This window comes from Mytilus trossulus, chromosome 6 (assembly GCF_036588685.1).
Source record: "Mytilus trossulus isolate FHL-02 chromosome 6, PNRI_Mtr1.1.1.hap1, whole genome shotgun sequence".
Taxonomy (NCBI): Eukaryota; Metazoa; Mollusca; class Bivalvia; order Mytilida; family Mytilidae; genus Mytilus; species Mytilus trossulus.
The window spans coordinates 16,139,452-16,158,697 of record NC_086378.1 but is presented as its reverse complement, the minus strand read 5'-3'; the positions used below and the strand labels follow the sequence as shown (position 1 = coordinate 16,158,697).

Sequence of the window (19,246 nt, the reverse complement as noted above, 5' to 3'; positions counted from 1 at the left end):
CATTTATTTTCGTGGGTACAAACTTTCGTGGTTTGAGGATACCTTACATATTCGTGGATATTTAATTTCGTGGTTTGGGCAAAGTCTACACTCATTCCTTTACAAAATTTGTGTTTCGTTGAACATTTGAATCCGTAGTTCTCCGTTACCCACGAAATCCAACAAAAAATAGGTATCCAACGAATTTTAATGAATCCACAGTAATTTAAAACTTATGAATTTTACCATAATATGACGTTATAACACATACAATACATGAGGGATCTTTTCTTGTGTCAATTGTAAAGTGATGATCCAAAGAGGAGCTTTTAATTCCTGAATGATCCGGAACATCTGTCCTTATCTAAATTGTCATGTCTTGAATTGGAATGCAATACCAAATCAAAATAAAAAATGTTATCATGGTTATAATATTCCAGAAACCATTTCACACCTTTTTTTTTATAATATTATTTTTGAAAATTAAACGCTTTATCCTCGTGTAAACCTTTTGTATTTTGAGTTCATTGTGTACATGTAGTTTAAAATAAATACATGTTGCAATGTTCAAGTAAACAGATATTTGGTCTAACAGAAGGGAATTAACTTACATGATTTCACAAAAAGAACACCCACAACTATTACAATCTTTAGAATGATATGCATGTCTGTAGCCTATAGAATGTAAAAACTATATGTTAGAAAACAGTCATAGTTCATAGATATATTCCGGTGTACAATAATGACCTATTCAATCAGTATGTATAAACCGTACACGAATCTAGGTTTAGCAAGTAAATATTAATTAAAAGAGTGCAGTTTTTAGACAGGCTTAAAACATAATTGACCAGACGCTTGGCTGGTAAAAATAAAACAAGATGGTTCACTACAACCCAAAACAGTTTACAACAACATATCATAACGGTAGAATTAATGCGAATGCTGTTACAATTCTTTCCAAATTGGCGTGATTAAAACACTCTAAATATATTTTTAAAATCCATCTTAACTTGCAAAATACAATAATAACCATGGAATTATAATTCGCTATACAAAGAGGAGTTACACAGTAAGCTACAAAACAAATCTTCCCTGCAAAATTCCGCGCAAGAAAAACATATATGTGGCATGGTTGGTGGCAGAACAGAATTATTAATCTAATTTGGGCGTTTGAAAAAGTCACATTGGCGTTGTTCGATTCAAAATGATTGCAAGGTTATACCAAAATGTAAAGTAAAGAACATTGATTTAATATTTTATAGCTCAATTTCTATATAGTAGGAATAAAAGTAAAATGCGTCAATTCGGTGTTTGCGTAAATAAGTATGTGTACATTATAAAGATATACAAAAGAACCATATAGATTACATAAAAAAAATGTTGATGTATTTCACTATACCAAACGGGTTGTCATTGTGGGGTTTAAAAGTCGTACAAAAAGGATGAAAGTCCCAGTTCTTCCTTACACACTTTCAAATAAACTGACAGTATTATGTATTGTCCACAACTCCACCAAGAATTACAGCTTTCAGTCAAATGATAGCGGAGTTCCGCTTAATAATTTGTATTGATTGTCACAGCAGTCAACAGTTATAGAAAATAAATACAAACTTTTCTACAAAATATGAAATAAAATCGTCTGGGAATAGTTCTGATTTGTACGGACGGACATATACTTTTAAAAGAATGTGACTTACTAGTTTCCAGTTTGACATAAAGCTCGTGCACAAAGCCACGTATATCACAACTATACAGGAAGTACAAATGCTAAGCAAGAAAACATTACGTCATTCTGTTTTGGATCGATAGTCTCAATGGCAGCCATAGTAACCATATCGTGTTTGTGTTATACCTGTATAAACACAAAGGGGAACAAGAAGGAACACACATTGTATATTTGTTATAGATCTATGTTCTCCTTGTATATATATACATATATATATAAGTACGTCTGAGCCAGTGACAACTCTATAACAAATTTATCCATTGGATCACCAGGAGTGATGGTGATACATGGCTGTGTACAGTATGTATATACAACTCGTCTAAACTTCAACCCACCAATGTTAGATTTCGAATATTTTTTGTTCATCCCTCGTCGGGATTCGAACCCATGCCACTGGAAAATCCTAACACAAAATCGCCTGCACTGTAGCCGTCCCGCTAGACCACACGACGACATGGGCTTCAGTGATCGGGTGTTACATTACCACGTCAGTTTTAATCTAGCGTCGTACTTCAGTACATGGAAATATTTTTTAACATAATGTTTGCACTGTAGCCGCCCCACTTGACCACTTACGACGCTAGATTAAAACTGACGAGAAAAGGTAACACCCGGTTACCGAAGTGTCATTTTTATGAAGCCCGGGTGGTCGTATGGTCTAGCGGGACGGCGTATACAGTTGAAAAACAAGCATGCAAGCTCTTTAACGTTCTACTAAAAAGGGAGATACAAAACCATGATGTAGGGTAGTTAGGAAGTAAAGACAGATGACATATCGTTTTTGTCGAGCCTGCAACTTTTGTTGCAGAAAGCTCGACATAGGGATAGTGATCCGGCGGCGGCGGCTACGGCGGCGGCGGCGGCGGTGTTAGCTCACTTCTTAAAAGCTTTATATTTTAGAAGGTAGAAGACCTGGATGCTTCATACTTTGTATATAGATGCCACATGTTACAAACTTTCCGTCAGTCACATGTCCAATGTCCTTGACCTCATTTTCATGGTTCAGTGACTACTTAAAAAAAAAGATTTTTTGTAATGTTACATTCTCTCTTATTTTAAGTAATGGGATAACTATATTTGGTATGTGCGTACCTTGGAAAGTCCTCCTGCCTGTCAGACAGTTATCACTTGACCTCGACCTCATTTCATGGATCAGTGAACAAGGTAAAGTTTTCGTGGTCAAGTCCATATCTCAGATACTATAAGCAATATGTCTAGTATATTCGGTGTATGGAAGGACTGTAAGGTGTACATGTCCAACTGGCAGGTGTCATCTGACCTTGACCTCATTTTCATGGTTCAGTGGTTACAGTTAAGTTTTTGTGTTTTGTTCTATTTTTCTTATACTATATGCAATAGGTCTACTATAATTGGTGTATGAAATGATTGTAAGGTGTACATGTCTAGCTGACAGGTGTCATCTGACCTTGACCTCAGTTTCATGGTTCAGTGGTCAAAGTTAAGTTTTCTAGTTTTGGTCTATTTTTCTAATACTTTATGCATTAGGTCAACTATATTTGGTGTATGGAAATATTTTATGATCTATATGTCGGTTACGCAGGTTTTATTTGACCTTGACCTCATTTTCACGGTCCATTGCTAAGTTTTAAATGTTTGTGTTTTGGTCTGTTTTTCTTTATTTATAAGCAATAAGTCAACTATATTTGTAATATTGAAGAATTGTTAGCTGTACATGTCTGTCTGGCATGGTTCATCTGACATTGACCTCATTTTCATGGTTCATTGATCAATGTTTCATTTTCTTGGTTAATGTTGAGTTTATGTGACAGTAGTAAAAAAACTGTATTTTTAGGTCTATCAAGATAGTATCAAGGATTAGTAAAGAAGGCGAGACATTTCAGCATGTGCACTCTTGTTTAACTTTGGAATTCGCTTTTGACACAGTTGTAATACATTTTAGAGAAGAGCTCTATAAACAACTTCTAGACTACAATTAATCACTCGTTTTAACAATGATATAATAAACATTCTTTTTGCACTTTCACTTAAATATACAAGGACATGCATCAAATACAACGCTTATGATTTAAAACTTTGATGTATTTCTCTATTTAGCTCTCAATTTCTAATAATCTGCGATATAATTTTTCTCCGAAGTAGCAAAATAAAGATTGTTGATTCAAATTGACAAGATATTCAAAATTTGCCTTACTGTAATTAATAAGTATGATTTAGAAAATTCAAAAGATTGACATGTCTATTCGTGTTTTGTTGTTTGCGGCTATACTCTTTCATGATAGATGTATAAACGATATTCGTCTTTGTTGGTTATGTTATGCCTTAATCGTATTGCCCCCTAGTTCCAAATTTCTGTTTGCCTCGCATTTGCGAATTTATTTGTAAGTAGGTCATCCGTTAATATTATAAAGGTATAACCCTTATCTGTCTTTTAAAAAGAAAAGTCTGATAATAAGCACTTTTAGCTGTTCCTTATATCGTCCCTACGTCTTCCACATTGTAAAAAGAGGGACGAAATATACCAAAGGGACAGTCAAACTCATCAATCTAAAACAAACTGACAACGCAATGGCTAAAAATGTAAAAGACAAACAGAAAAACAATAGTACACATGACACAACATAGAAAACTAAAGAATAAACAACACGAACCCTACCAAAAACTAGGGGTGATCGCAGGTGCTCCGGGAGGGTAGGCAGATCCTGCTCCATATGTGGCACCCGTCGTGTTGCTTATGTGATTACAAATCCGGTAAATAGTATAATTTGACAGGTCACATTCATGAACGGGAAAGGGATTGTAGTTACGACGTAAGGAACATATCCGATATCATTTGTGAAACGGTTATTCCATAACGGTCAACCAACTCGTGATGGCGTCCGTAAAAAGTTACGAAGGGTTGATTTCAACTTCACCATTTGGAACTGTTGGTTTAATAGCTTCCTTGTGAGCAGTAACCCTCTATCATGCAAATCAATATAGGAAATGCAAGCACGGGGATATCGTATCAATTGGGAGATATATACCCCGTATACAGGTGCTGCTGGAATGTTGCTACTTAGAAATGGAAAGTTCACAATTGGAAAGCTGAAATCATCTCTTTTGTCGTAAAGTTTTGTTTTCAAAACCTAGCACAAGTGCAACCAGGAGGTTTAGACTTGAAGTCGTCAATATCAAGATCCTGCAAAACGCGTTCACTTTGTAATTGAAAATTTTAGTAGCAATATGTTTGGTATAGGTATAAGAAATCATTGGTACGGACTGGTCTGTGAAATAAGGAGGTATTTTCGATTGAACTAATTTATGATGAAGGATATTGCCTAGGTTGACACCATCGAGACCTTTGTTGGCAAAGGAAAGATTTAGAAAAGATATTTTCTCTTTTTCATCTTTTCCAATGCGAACTTGCTTGAAAAGTCTGTGACTTGCAATATCCGAAACTATAGCTTGAAGTTTGTATTGGTTTGAATGAGGGTTTGTAACAGTGGATTCTAAACATAAATTGAACAGAGAATGAAGTTTTGAAAGGGGTAATGAATTAAGTTTCGTGCGAATGTAATGAATACCTAACGGCTTTTGTATGAATGGCAGCAAGTCATTAATAGAGACATCATGCAGAGCAGGTGATGTGTAATGACGATGACCATGACTGCGTCCACGTCGCGGAGTCGAGTTGAAAATATTCATCACATTCACCGAGTTACACGAAGGACTAGATATAATACCTATACTATCAATGTTGTCATTGCAGCCATAAGGTGTAGCAGTTCCCAATTGTCTAATCCATTAGTCTTCTATTTGTCTACGGAGAGTCGTTGAAAGATTAGGATTATTAGAGCTATGGTATATCTTTTCGATAATGCGAACTGTCATAGAAACGATGGAAGGATCGGGCTGATTGAAATGCTGGTATAGAATGTCGTTAGCATTGAGGTTAATTTTTTTATCTATGACCGCACATACGTTTGTTTAGCCGTCCTTTCGTTTCACCGACGTATACCAATCCGCAAAGGTAGCACTGTAATCCGTAGACGACATTTGTCGATTTACAATTCAGATCATCGTAACTTCTGTTAAAAAATGACTTCCTGGTCAAATTGCTAGTGAATTCAGCATCGGTAATTAAAATAGCACAAGTTTTGCAGACTTTGGTCTCACATTTTGAAATGCAACAGTGTTGTACTGTGTCATCAACAACCAAATGTCTTTAAGGAAAACTGAACATGGCTGTTTATGTGTTATATTGCTATTGTCAATAGGAAGATGATCTGAATGAGTCGTGTTTGAGATATTTGTCGTGTCTGGTGATGGGGACACCTGCCATATCAGACGACACCATGTCCATTTGTAATTGATGTGTAAATTAATTGAATTTCAAAATAGGATTGTACGTTAGTACGACCTGGGAGTGTTTGAGGCTTATAGACTAACTTAACCCCACAACACCCTGTATGTGCGTGTCCCGTTTTAAGAGGCTGTTAATAAGTTCTTGTCGTATTTTTGCTGTGTTTCATGCTGTTTCCAGTCATAACATGTTTTATATGTAAATCAGGACGTAAGTTTTCTCGTTGGAATTGTTTAACATTTCTCAAAAGTTGGCATCCACCTTTAACAGTCAATCAAGATAACCGCAACTTTTTTCGAACAGCCTTTTTCTATGATTACAAGGATTAACAAACACCAAAAAAAACCTGCATAAGACTTCGACGTTCCATAATCTCAAAATCTCAGTTAAACATAGCAGCATCTCCTTTGAAAGCGAAACTCCGCGTTGTTCTCATTCACTCAATTTTATATACTAATGAAGACATTTTTAGAAGACACTGTTTGCTAAAAAATAACAAAAAGTGATACAATTTGAAATCTTCTTTTCGTTCTTTTTGGCGGCGTTCTTTGATTCCTTATGATTATGACGTCCAGAAGGGATGTAGGAACAGAAAATAAAGAAAGAATGTATAAGAACAGTAATACAACAATTGTTTATATTTGTGTAGGTACGTTATGATGTTGTAATTTTCGACCGATAGATATCTCCATAAGGCTCTCCATACACTCGCCATCAAATAAACAGTATTTCAGTGCCTACCATGTTTATGATATATTTTCCAAAACATGAAACGTGACATAAATGTACTAAAGTATATAAATATGTTTTTCGATGTGAACAAGCATTTGTACGGCAAAGAAAACAAATGAAGTTGCTAATCCAAAATTGAAATTTTCTTTGTTAAATATGCTTGTGCTATTCCTATTGTTAAAAGCTGAAATATGTTAACTTGTACATCATTTCGTCTCAATAAATCTCCTTATTTAACTTTCAAAAGTATAATAACTTATTGCCCGGTGTCAAACAATTTCCATAGGCCATCATTTTTTATATGGCTTCACAATGATTTTTATTTTCAGGCAGTGCTTAGATTTTAACAAAATTTGAAATTTTTATAGTCAATATCAACCTGCAATTATTTCTGGTCTGCCAGTGTAATCAGTGGTCACCATTTGATAAATCGAAACCAAGATATATGTTCTATACATTCCTTGTTCAGAAATCACCAATCAATTCAAATTAGTTTGCTTTCATTTTCAAATGACATGGTTTAACAATAAAAAAGATAAGAATAAGATAGGCACTTAATTTTTTACGTTAAATCCACGAAAGTTGAAATAAAGCATGTACATTACTTTGATAATATTAATTTTAGAGTTACTGCAAAGACATTTGTTCATATGCTTTATACGCAATTTTGCAAAGTTGGTCTTTTCAGGTATGCCAGTGTTCTATTTCTGCAGTTCATATATATATTCTGTATATTAAGATTTCTGAGAGAAAAAAACAATGGACTTACACCACCAAACTTTACATACGGTAATTTAAAATCCATATAGTTCAAAAGTTCAACCAGGTTCGTATCTTATCAAATGTTAATGCAAATACAATTGACACACTTACATTCACAATCTATAAAAAGTAATAAGGAAGTTTTAATAATAAAGTATTTTTACAGAAATGGACGCACTTTTCATGAGTTTCCTGATACTTTTCATAAGCGGATTCGTACATGGTAAGAACGACTAAATACATCGGCTATTGCATGGTTTACTATTTGTTTAACCAATTTCGTCCAGATATTTCGGATATCTTCTATAACAATGCTTTCATAGACGATACATAAGCTTTGCTTGATTTTCTCTGTAAATGTGTAAAAGTCACCAAATAAAGTGAAAAACCCGTCATACTAACTTATAAGAATAAGAAAAAAACATGTTACCAAAAATGGCATAGAAAACTGAAAAATAGTGATCACGAAGACTGCCAAAACCGGGGATCTAAAATGCACAGGAAGGCAGATCCTGCTCCAAATATAGCATCAATCGAACTGCTCATTTAAGAACAAATCAGAAGAAATAAGACAGACACAAATAGGAAGCCAGAGTTCGAACAGTAAAACTTACTCAATGCGAGAAATTCACATACATGTATAGTTCCTTTGTAAAAGACAATTTACCAAATATTAAGTTTTTCGAAAAGATATGAAAAGTAAAGACTTGGTGTGACTGTATATAAATATGACTGGCTGTCCTCCGGCCATTGGTATGGTCTGACACTGTAACACTGTGTATTCATTTCATTTGAAAACTGTTACAAAACCAATCATACTTTTGTGCTTATCTAATATGAGGGTAGGTTAACTCACTTGTATTTTAAAAAAAATGGATGCTCTTCAGAACATGTATCGCTCACCTAATTCTACTTTGGTTTTGGAAATCTTGTAACAATTGATCAAAATCATAACAGATGCCATAATAATGATTGAAGCCAAGTTTGATTTAATATTGTTCCGGGGTAATTTAATCAAAGCCAGAAGACTTTTGTAAAGTTTACAGAAATTATCAACAAATCAATTAAAATTGTAAAAAAATAGACTTTTTAATGATAATAACTTCAACAAGAGGTAGATTTGCAATTTTGCTTATGTCTACATTTATGTCTACAAATGTATCAAAAGTCAAAGGTACTTAGGGGCATGACAATTTATTTCAGCCCTCCACCTTTTGTTCTGAATCTTATTTTTTTCTCTATTAATTTCATGTTTTTCTTTCTATACGTAGTTGTGAAAAGACATATACTTAATCTATGTATAATATATGACCGCAGTTAATAGTAAACTTGGAATCCATAGTAGATATCAAATACAATGTCGGAATGAAGGAAACATATCCCGACCCCTTTCTTTTCGTTTTTTTCTCACAAGATAGGCCAAACTGAATATTTTTAGTATATATAGATGTTGTAAAATGAAGGAATACATAATTAAATCTTGTAACATTCGAAACATTTTATAAGTATAATGCGCCGTTATGCTTGTATAGCGTATCCAACACTATTATCAAACGATACTAGACAGTTTATTACAGTTTTGTATCTGCATTTTACTTTCAGCCATTTTATTGAACACGTCATCTGAAAAGGCTACTGTCGGTGTTGACTTTACTTTTACTTGTTTAACGAATGTACGATTCATCTTTTTCAAAAGAGATTTGACAAATGAATGTACAATAATCGGAGGTTATCCAAACGGAACTTGTGACTTTGCTGGCAGCTACAACAAGAGTTATGAATATTATTGTAATAATAGTACTGGTGTGTACAACCTCACTTTACCCAGCTCATTTGACATTGATACTCTACATGGAAGTAAATGGGCATGTGCCCCAGCATTAGATGCCGGCCAATCAGAAAGTATCCAGCTCTACGTTAACGGTTAGTCTGACAGTATTTATAGTGTTTGATTGTTATAACTAAACATGGCAAATATAAACTATTATAATGTCAATTAAAATCATATTATGTTCTGTTATAAACCTCCTAGTCAGACATCAGTTTTTCATGTTGTATGTTCAGGAAATTATTTGTCAAATCACCTGCCTAATTTCTAGATTAAGGAAAAAGATTAATGTTATGTTGAAAATACGCTACAACATTTACATTCAACGTACAGAAGATAGATATAAACACATATTAACGAATTTAAATTTTTTCTTCGTTAGGACGATAAAATATATATGTTATAGAGCAGTAAAGAATAAATGTCAACAATATCTAAATTTCGAGTTAATAGCACCATGCAACTGCTGTTTTCTCTAATTCTATAATGGACCAAATCATCAATTTTACAAACTTCGGAATTTTTTTTGCTATGTTAATCACAAATCGTATCTAATTTCCATTAAATATGTCGGTCCCTCTGTTCTCGTTCATTTACTTTTGAATTCAATTGATGGATTTCAATATTGATTATCTCCTTTCTCTGAGTAAAAGAAAAATATTGGGTCAGGTTGAGCATTTAGTGATTTTTCGAATTTCACATTAGCACGATAAATAAAGTAGAATTTTAACATGCACAAACGAAAGAAATGATAAATTATGCAGGATGCTTCCTTTGCTTTCGAATACCCTAAAACATACAAATTGAACCTTAACCTAAACAAATTCATTAAAACTTCATACTAATGGTTCTGTTTAGTACAATTTATTGCTTATAGTTATGAGTAAGTTATAGTTGTCGAGATTTAAAGTTTATATAAATGCATTTATAACATGTATAGTCCTATACATACTTTACGTATACTATGCTACCCACTGTTCTAGGTTAGAGGAAGGGTTGGGATCCTTGTCACATGTTCAACGCAGCTACATTCTTTATTTATGTACACGTCCGAAGTCAGTAGCCTGTAATTCAGTGTTTTGTCGTTTGATGCTTTGTAACATAAACAACAGCAGTTGTCCTTTTCTAGATTTAGACATCAATTTCAAACGGGAAACTTCACACTAAAATTTAATACAAAAGAGACGATTTTTCATTTCCTATTGTTAATTTTCCTTTTTTAGACTGCGATGTGCCGTTGGCTCCATCATACGGTGTTTATATATCGCAGCTCGTTCGGTTTGCCCGTGTGTGTTCTGATGTCATAGATGTTAACGAATGTAATCAATGCATCACTGGTAAATTGTTGTGTCAGGGATTTCGATACCATAAATTACTTAAAACTTTTACTAAATTCTTTCATAGATACAAAGATTTGATAAGTAAATTTGGCAATACCTGTAGAAAGCTTATTGAAAATGGTATTTCACATCCTAAATTTTATGGTTATATTGTACTTAAAGCGAGGAAATCACTATGTGATCCTTGTAAACTCATCGAACCTTTAAACAAACTTATAAGTAAGGGTTAACGTACCAATATTGTAATTAGATCTCTGAATATAGTTCACATTGGCACTTATATTGATTTTGTCATTAGCAAATTAAAACATAACTAAATTTCATTATCTTTTGAGGCGAGATGTATAGAGACACAGACACGTTAACTTTTATTTCTATAGAAGTCGCTCTTCCCTATACTACTACCTGTCCATACATTTATTTTTGGCATTGCACAAGTCATGTCTTCTTTGACTATTAATGACGTTAAAATACTAAATCCCTGTGATGTGTTTTAGTCGATTTAAGTCTCTGATGCATGATTTTTTACTATAAATTGGTTTTGGCTTTTAACTAGCTGTCAGTAACTGCGAGTACTCTCAAATCGTATTTACTTGTTAATTCGACCGTATGATACTGTTTGTAATGCTTTTTTGTTATTTTTTTATTTATATGGATCTTGCCTGTACACCAGCTTTGATTATTTGTAATATCTTCAATTTTTCACTTATTCTTACAACATTTGTATAAACTTCAAGATTATAAAAAAACGTTTTTTTTTCTAAAGTGAACATTGATTGGTTAAATATTTCTCAGTGTGTTTGAATTTGTTTGTTAGCTTTTTGGTCATGAATGTTTGTCTCTAATATTTAATTTACTGTGCATTTGTATTCAGATATCGCAGATCAAATTTATTCGTTCATTGTGTAATCATACTTTTTTTGATTGAGTTAAGTCTGCCAATTGATATTTAATTGTATGTTTTTCTATGTTGTGATGTTATGTTATTGTTTCAGAAAAAGGGAGAAGGTTTGGATCCATTAAAACGTTTAATCCCGCTGCAAATGTTTGCACCTGTCCTAAGTCAGGAATCTCATGTACAGTAGTTGTCGTTTGTTTATGTAATATATACGTGTTTCTCGTTTCTCTTTTTGCTTATATAGATTAGAGCGTTGGTTTTCCCGTTTGAATGGTGTTACACTAGTAATTTGGGGGGCCCTTTATAGCTTGTTGTTCGGTGTGAGCCAAGGGTCCGTGTTGAAGGCCGTACTTTAACCTATAATGGTTTACTTTTTAAATTGTTATTTGGATGGAGAGTTGTCTCATTGGCACTCACATCACATCTTCCTATATCTAGTATCTAGTATATGTTTTTCGTGAATCTTATGGCTTTGCGGTATGGGCTTTTCGCATTGTTGAAGACCGTACTATGACCTTAGCTTTTAATTTCTGTGTCGATTAGTCTCTTGTGGAGATTTTTCTATGTGGTATAAGCATTTTGTAGTTGTAAATATACTATCATCTTGAAGTAAATTGCCTTCCATTTCTGTTGTACATGGTATGTTTTACTTGTTTGTCCGTGATCGAGATGACAATGATAAGTAGCTTTCAGACCATGTGAAATGAGTGCCGATGAGACAACTATCCATCCAAGTCAGAATTTGTAAAAGAAAAAAACATTATAGCTCAAAGTATGGATTAATATGGTACTAGATATAATACTTTGATATTCTGACGTGAGTATTTCTGCATTGGCCTGGTAATTGGTTCGAGGCTTGCTGAATTAGGACGAGGCGAGACGGAAAGCCAACACAGCTGTCTTAGGACCAATATAAAGGCAAATTTCGAAATCCTCACGAAATGGTTTTTTTATTATTTATATCTACAGCGTAAACATATGTTTTTAGTTCATTTCACAAGAAATTCATATCGTTTAAATACAGGTTGATCTATCCTAATCTACGTTCACTTTTTTAACCTGCAATATCAAATTATTTGGGCAGTTTCTTATATATTATAGAGAAGCATAAAATGCCATTCAAATGTGCTTTGTATCTGTCATATATCTTCAAAGCAAATAAATGCGTTTTACTCATCTTGACATACATGGAAATCAAATACAAAATTTATAATAGTTTCATTTTGGGAAAGTTTTTAAAGTAGAAAAACATACACAACTTGTGTAACATTGTCCTTAAACGTCATACAAAACTGTAGATTTTAATTTGCTGAAAATTTTTTATGTTTACAGTTCATCTTTATCTTCAATAATGTTCGAGATAATAACCAAAAACTGAAATTTTCCTGAAAATAACCAATTTTAATTAGTAGCAGCAACAAAACAGGGATTGTTCGGTTTGTCTGTAAATTTCAGGGCTGATAGATCTTAACCAATTAAACAACTCACGCAGTGTCAGATTTGCGCTAAAACCTGTATTTTCTTAGATATGGCGGCCATGGTCGTCGATGGATCAAACCTTCAGATACAATTTATGAACTAAATACCCAAAGAAACATTCAGTTGAAATTTGCAGATATTATTTGGCATGATAGTAGTTTCAGAGGAGAAGGTTTTTAAATGTAATAAATCTTACTGAACAAGTTCTGTAAACTTTTCTTTAAATGACAACAACAGCTTACATTTGATACAAAAAATACCTAAATATTCTATATAATTGGAAAGTTACACTGATGCGTAGAAACTATTTTGTGTTAAATGTGTAATTCTTTCTAGTATGTTCTTTCTGGCCGGGCCCGAATTAGTGGCGGTACACCTTAAGGGCATACGATACAGTTACAGGGAAGGTAATGACGTTGCTAACGTAATTTGTTATTTTCGCGACGTCAAACTGTGACATATTGGGAAAAGATGCATTTTCGACTGATTTTTATCATTCAAACTGATTTAATTTGAAAACGAGTTCATGGACCCCTATTTTTCAAAACGGCATTTGGTTTCATTTTGCAGGGAGATTATGTGACCCAAATTTTATAAAACTGTAAATAGAGGATTTTTTTTAATTGTGATAAACATGCAGTAAAAAATTACGTTTTTTCCTCAATTCATTAACATTTGATAAATATGAGTCATTTCTGAATAAAAAAATGCATATTTTTTTAAGATATTTATGAAATACAACAATTACCGATTGTTTAACAAAAAACAATTTGTTTTTATCTTTTATAACAAAAAAGTTATGTCTTTCTTTCGAAAACGAAATTACGGCCACAAATCTGAATTTCGAGCAAATATACAAAATTTCGACCTCATTTTACGCAAAAAGTAGCACATGAAGGTATATTTTTTATTACATATTTGATTTAATCAGGTTAAAAATAGCCTAAATGGCAAATGTTCATGAACTTGTAAATACAGGATCAAAACTGTATCGTTTGCCCTTAAGTGTGTTTGGTTTGCCCTAAAAGCTTTATTTCGTGAAATATAAGCCAAAAATGCATTTGACCCTAAGTTCTTTTTTTAGCCATGTCGACCATATTTATCGATGGATTAATATTTGGGATACAACTTATAAACTAGATACTATAAGGAACATTCAGTTAAAGGTTGAAGTTATTTGGCCTAGTAGTTTTAGAGGAGAAGTTTTTGAAATAGTTTACGACAACAGACGACGACGACGGACATCAAGTGATGGTATAATCTCACATGGGGCAATCCGTGCCTCGGTGAGCGAAAACAGTATACATGGTATCTATGATGAGTCTATTCACACTTCCTGACTAACACTCTGGTTGAGGAATTACTTTATCTTTATTCGCAAACAAACCATATTCATAGGAAAAGAGAAGACATTCAAGTACAATATTTACAACAAAACAGGACACCACATCAAGTGCTATTACAATATGTCAAGTACGTTTTAACACGGACCATATATACCTGTTTTGATAATATAAATTTGTAGAGTTGAATCAATTCTGATTTTCGAAGACATGACCGGCTTATATCTTATAACTTCTGCATTTTTGTAAATAATAATAATGTAACATAATTGTGTTCTCCTCAAAACAAATCTACATTCTGCGTAGTGAAATTCATCGTTAATATAACGTTAAGATAAGGGTTTTAATCAAAATCAATAAAAGTTTTAAAAAACTTTTCTTATCGTGATTTTTACCAAAATATATTGAAATATATAGGTCAACAGAATTTTTTTGACTGCGCTTTTGGTTCAAGACATCTACCATTCATTAGTCCCCGAGGTTATCATCAGATCAGTAATCAGTACATCGGTACTGTCATGCTATAGAACAAATCTTTCTTAAATTGTCCGTTTATAAATTTTGAAATCATAAAGAAACTAATGTTGCCACTCTATTAGACAATGTTGGCCTTCGATTGATTTGGCTATTTTTTGTAAGGTTCTGTTTTGACATATACTATTTATAGCTCTTCAATTGTTTCTGTTATATAAATCCATGGTTTTCATATATTTGGCTTTCAGCGTTACTGTTAAATGTAATTCTAGAAAAGTATTTCGAATACATACAATGTATATGTATATGTTGTTTTCTTTTTTGGGTACGCATAAATAAAAACACCCAAGATAGTTTATGAGTCAGAATATTTTCACTGCAATTAGATATAGCATTAATTTTATACGAATTCAAGGGAATTTTCTTCGACCCTTTTTCGTTTACAACCGGATGTGACGTACTATAATTTGGTGGTATTATACCGTATACCACATTATTAACCTCGCACTACAATATCACACAACATAATTCCTCGTTTAAACAGCGAGATGGACTTTTTTCCACAGCGCAGAGTAATTTCGTATGTATACTGCAGGGGTCGAATTTAAGCTTTTTTGTGTACTGGCCAGCCGGACCAGTGAACTGAAAACTCTACTGGCCCGGCTCCAAATCTACTGGTCCTGCAAAAATGACAAAAAGTCATTAATTTGACAAACACTAATATGAATGACAGATGTTTAATTTTGATGATTTCGTTTACAAAAGTTTGACAGCAACAAAGGAATAGTATTTGTTCTGATTTTGATAAAGGCTTTGGTAATCTCAATGATTATTTTTCTTTATCAAAATCAGGACCAAGGACAGAAAAAATATCAACATTGTGTTCCACGTCATCGCAATCCTCACGACTACCATAGGGTGCCTGACTAGGTCGTCTGGAACGCTGTCTAGAAATATTCCACATTTCAATAGCCGGGACTGGATCAAATGGTGCTATATCTTCAGTGCGAAACATAATGAATAAAAGATCTGATAAAACAGTTGGACGCAAGTTTGATCGCCAATCATTCTTTACAAATTTCATCTCAGTAACCCCCCTTTCTGCATCAGCAGAATGAGCAGGAAGGGACAGGATTAAATTATCTTAATTTTTTTGTCCGGCGGTTTAACTCCTTCCAAAAATTTCCACATTTTATAATATTGTTGTGAAGAACGCTCACCCGAGATTTTTGAAAATTAACTTGTAACGATTAATTGTAGTACAACCCCCCCCCCCCCCAGTACTTGATTTCACAGGTAAATTGTGTGGTAAAAAACGGAGATTGCGATGCAATCAGTGATTTTTATCGACACATTTCTACTGGTCCGCCGGTCCACCAGCTGACAAAATCTACTGGTCCGACGCAAATTTTAGTAGTCCCGGACTACCGGACTAGTGCTAATTTCGACCCCTGTGTATACTAATCAACTAAATAACAAAAGCAGGTGTCTAATAATCTGAAATACGTACTTCCTTTGTACATTTTTGACTACTTTGTTTCAGTTCCAGTAACAACAGTAACCATCACAACTGTTCCAACAGACAAATATCCAATTACAATCATTCCGGACGAAAATCAAACTGTAACTGTTAACTGTAAAACAGACGCCGCACGCCCGTCATCACAGATACAATGGTATATATCTGGTACAAACATTACTGGTGTAGCTACTCCTCAGGCTGATGTTTGCAAGGCTAGTTGTAATGGTAAAGTTATATCATCGAGTGAGCTGACATATAGTGGACATATTGCTGATAATGGAAATATATTGTACTGCACAGCTATTAATATCAACGACCAGAGTGTAAGATCAGAAAATAAATTAATAATAATTTGGTGTAAGTAGTTTAATGTAAGCCTCATGATAGTTTTTGTTCGCCATTGTAATTGTTTTTGGTATCAGGATCAGTAATAGATAAAGTAGCAGCTTCATTCATAATGATACTGTCTTTAGAATTCAATACTATCAAATGGACATAATATTGTCTTATTCATGTTAGTTTTCTTCAAGTACAATAATTTTTTACACCATAGAAGTGAGTAACCCGAGTTGCTTATTTTTTCCTTAACTGATGACGTGAACTTACAGGTACATAATTATATGCCACTGCTGGTGGACGTTTCGTCCCCGAGGGTATCACCAGCCCAGTAGTCAGCACTTCGGTGTTGACATGAATATCCATTATGTGGTATTTTTTATAATTTTCATGAATATAAAACTTTGAATTTTCAAAAAACTACGGATTTTCTTATCCCAGGAATAGATTACCTTAGCCGTATTTGGCAGAACTTTTTGGAATTTCGGATCCTCAATGCTCTTCAACTTCGTACTTGTTTTACTTTATAAGTATTTTGATATGAGCGTCACTGATGAGTCTTATGTAGACGAAAAGCGCGTCTGGCGTACTAAATTATAATCCTGATACCTTTGATAACTATAAGTAAAATTTTCTCCGCTGTATATGTTTCTTCTTTACAATTTGCTAGTATAGCTTAAGTATTTGTAAACTGATAAAATAAGAACAAAAAAGCGACTCCTGAATGTAACCAGTACATCAACAATTGCCGAAAATTAAACTTTAAGATAAAATTACATCTTTATTACAACCAACGAATAAGGCTAAACTTTTTTTGCTTGCGGTTATTTGTTGTACATAATTAGCATGTACTCATAGAAGACACTTATGCAATTAAAAATGGGTTTAAATTTGTAAATGTGTGTGAGTTTTTTGTTCAGAAACAGTATAAGTTCTAACAAAGATTCAAAAATAAAGTTGCCCTTTATAGCTTGTTGTTTGGTGTGAGCCAAGGCTCCGTGTTGAAGGCCGTACTTTAACCTATAATGGTTTACTTTTTAAATTGTTATTTGGATGGAGAGTTGTCTTATTGGCACTCACACCACATCTTCCTATATCTATTGACACTGATTAGCTACTAGTAGTTTCCGTTCATTGTGATAACAATCTCACTCGCTTTCATATATCTAGTTTACAACTAATCCAAATGAGAACGAAGACAAGTTTTACTAGTTGAACAACCAACTCCCATGGTGCACAAAAGTTAAACCATGATAGTGCTTGTAAAATAGTTTCGTGTTCCCTTGTTTTAACTGTTTTAACATTCTTGATAATCATGTTTCTTACTAGTAAAAAGTAAGATCTCAACATTGTTCAACAGCGCAATACCCATTTTAAACCTACCCGTGACAAGGAATTCATGTTGCACAGTTGTTTTGATATCTGTATAGGGTTTGTTGGCTTGTGTTTGTCTTTTAGTTGTTCTTATAGGCAAGTGTGTTGATTGTTTTTTCATACACCACGCAAATTGATGTGCATGGTTTAACATTTTTGATCCGTCCATTTGTTCTTCTGTCCGTTCGTTTGTCAGTCATGTTCTTCGCAACGAAACTCCTTTTTAACCACATAACAACAGTTCATGTAGATGATAATGTATACTATGAAAAGTGCATAGCGACAGGACATTCTGTTCCATTTTATTTTAAGAAGTACTACCTATTGAACTTATAATTCAACCTGATACTACTGCAACATTCTGCCAATGCAACCATCCTGAAAACGTCATAAAGAACTCCGTAAAACACTTAAGTTAACGAAGACGATATAATGTAAAAGTAAATGTGCTGCTGCAATTCGTATCACAAAATGTATCTCTTGACCTTTGTAGGAGTAATAAGTGTTTGAACTTGGAAATCTGGTAAGAGTTTGTTAACCAAGTTACAATGGGGGGAATTTAATACTTGAAAGGAAAAATCGGAGCCCTGTCAAAAAGGATCGTTTTTCAGTTTTGGTTGATACCTTGATGTTTTTTTTCTTTGTTTTGGATTACATCATATCGCTCTTTTTGCATTAAATCAAATACAAAGACTGTCGATATTGTTAGTTTCTATCAATAAACAGATGACTTAGTTTTACTTATCATAATTTCCTTGAAGGAGTGTTTCTGCATCCAAGGTGTATATTATAAACCATCATTTCGAATGTTTTGTAGACGCCATCACACAAGTTGTATAACACCTGTTGAATATCGGTGACATAAATCAACCTGGATGTATTTCAATTGTTGTAGTTAAAGCCCAGTCTTCCTTTCTTTGGTTTTTACATGATCGAATAAACTTATAACTGTATTTGCATATGAATGAACAACACTATGATAAACTGCTCATATATACCAGTACTTAATTTTGTATATACGCCAGACGCACGTTTCGTCTACAAAAGACTCATCAGTGACGCTCGAATCCAAAAAAGTTAAAAAGGTCAAATAAAGTACGAAGTTGAAGAGAATTGATTTGGTCAGTTC

The 19,246-nt window shown here is 33.6% G+C and overlaps 1 protein-coding gene across 1 annotated transcript in view; it reads left to right on the top strand.

The window, feature by feature from the left end:
• The first annotated feature begins 6,593 nt into the window (after nt 1-6,593).
• The window catches only part of LOC134722354 (nephrin-like), a 34,593-nt gene continuing 21,940 nt past the window's right edge, over nt 6,594-19,246 (top strand). The window contains exons 1-3 of the mRNA XM_063585969.1: nt 6,594-6,678; nt 9,126-9,446; nt 16,429-16,764. Of these exons, the coding sequence (XP_063442039.1) occupies nt 6,594-6,678; nt 9,126-9,446; nt 16,429-16,764 (742 nt within the window). The remainder of the gene's footprint in view (nt 6,679-9,125; nt 9,447-16,428; nt 16,765-19,246) is intronic.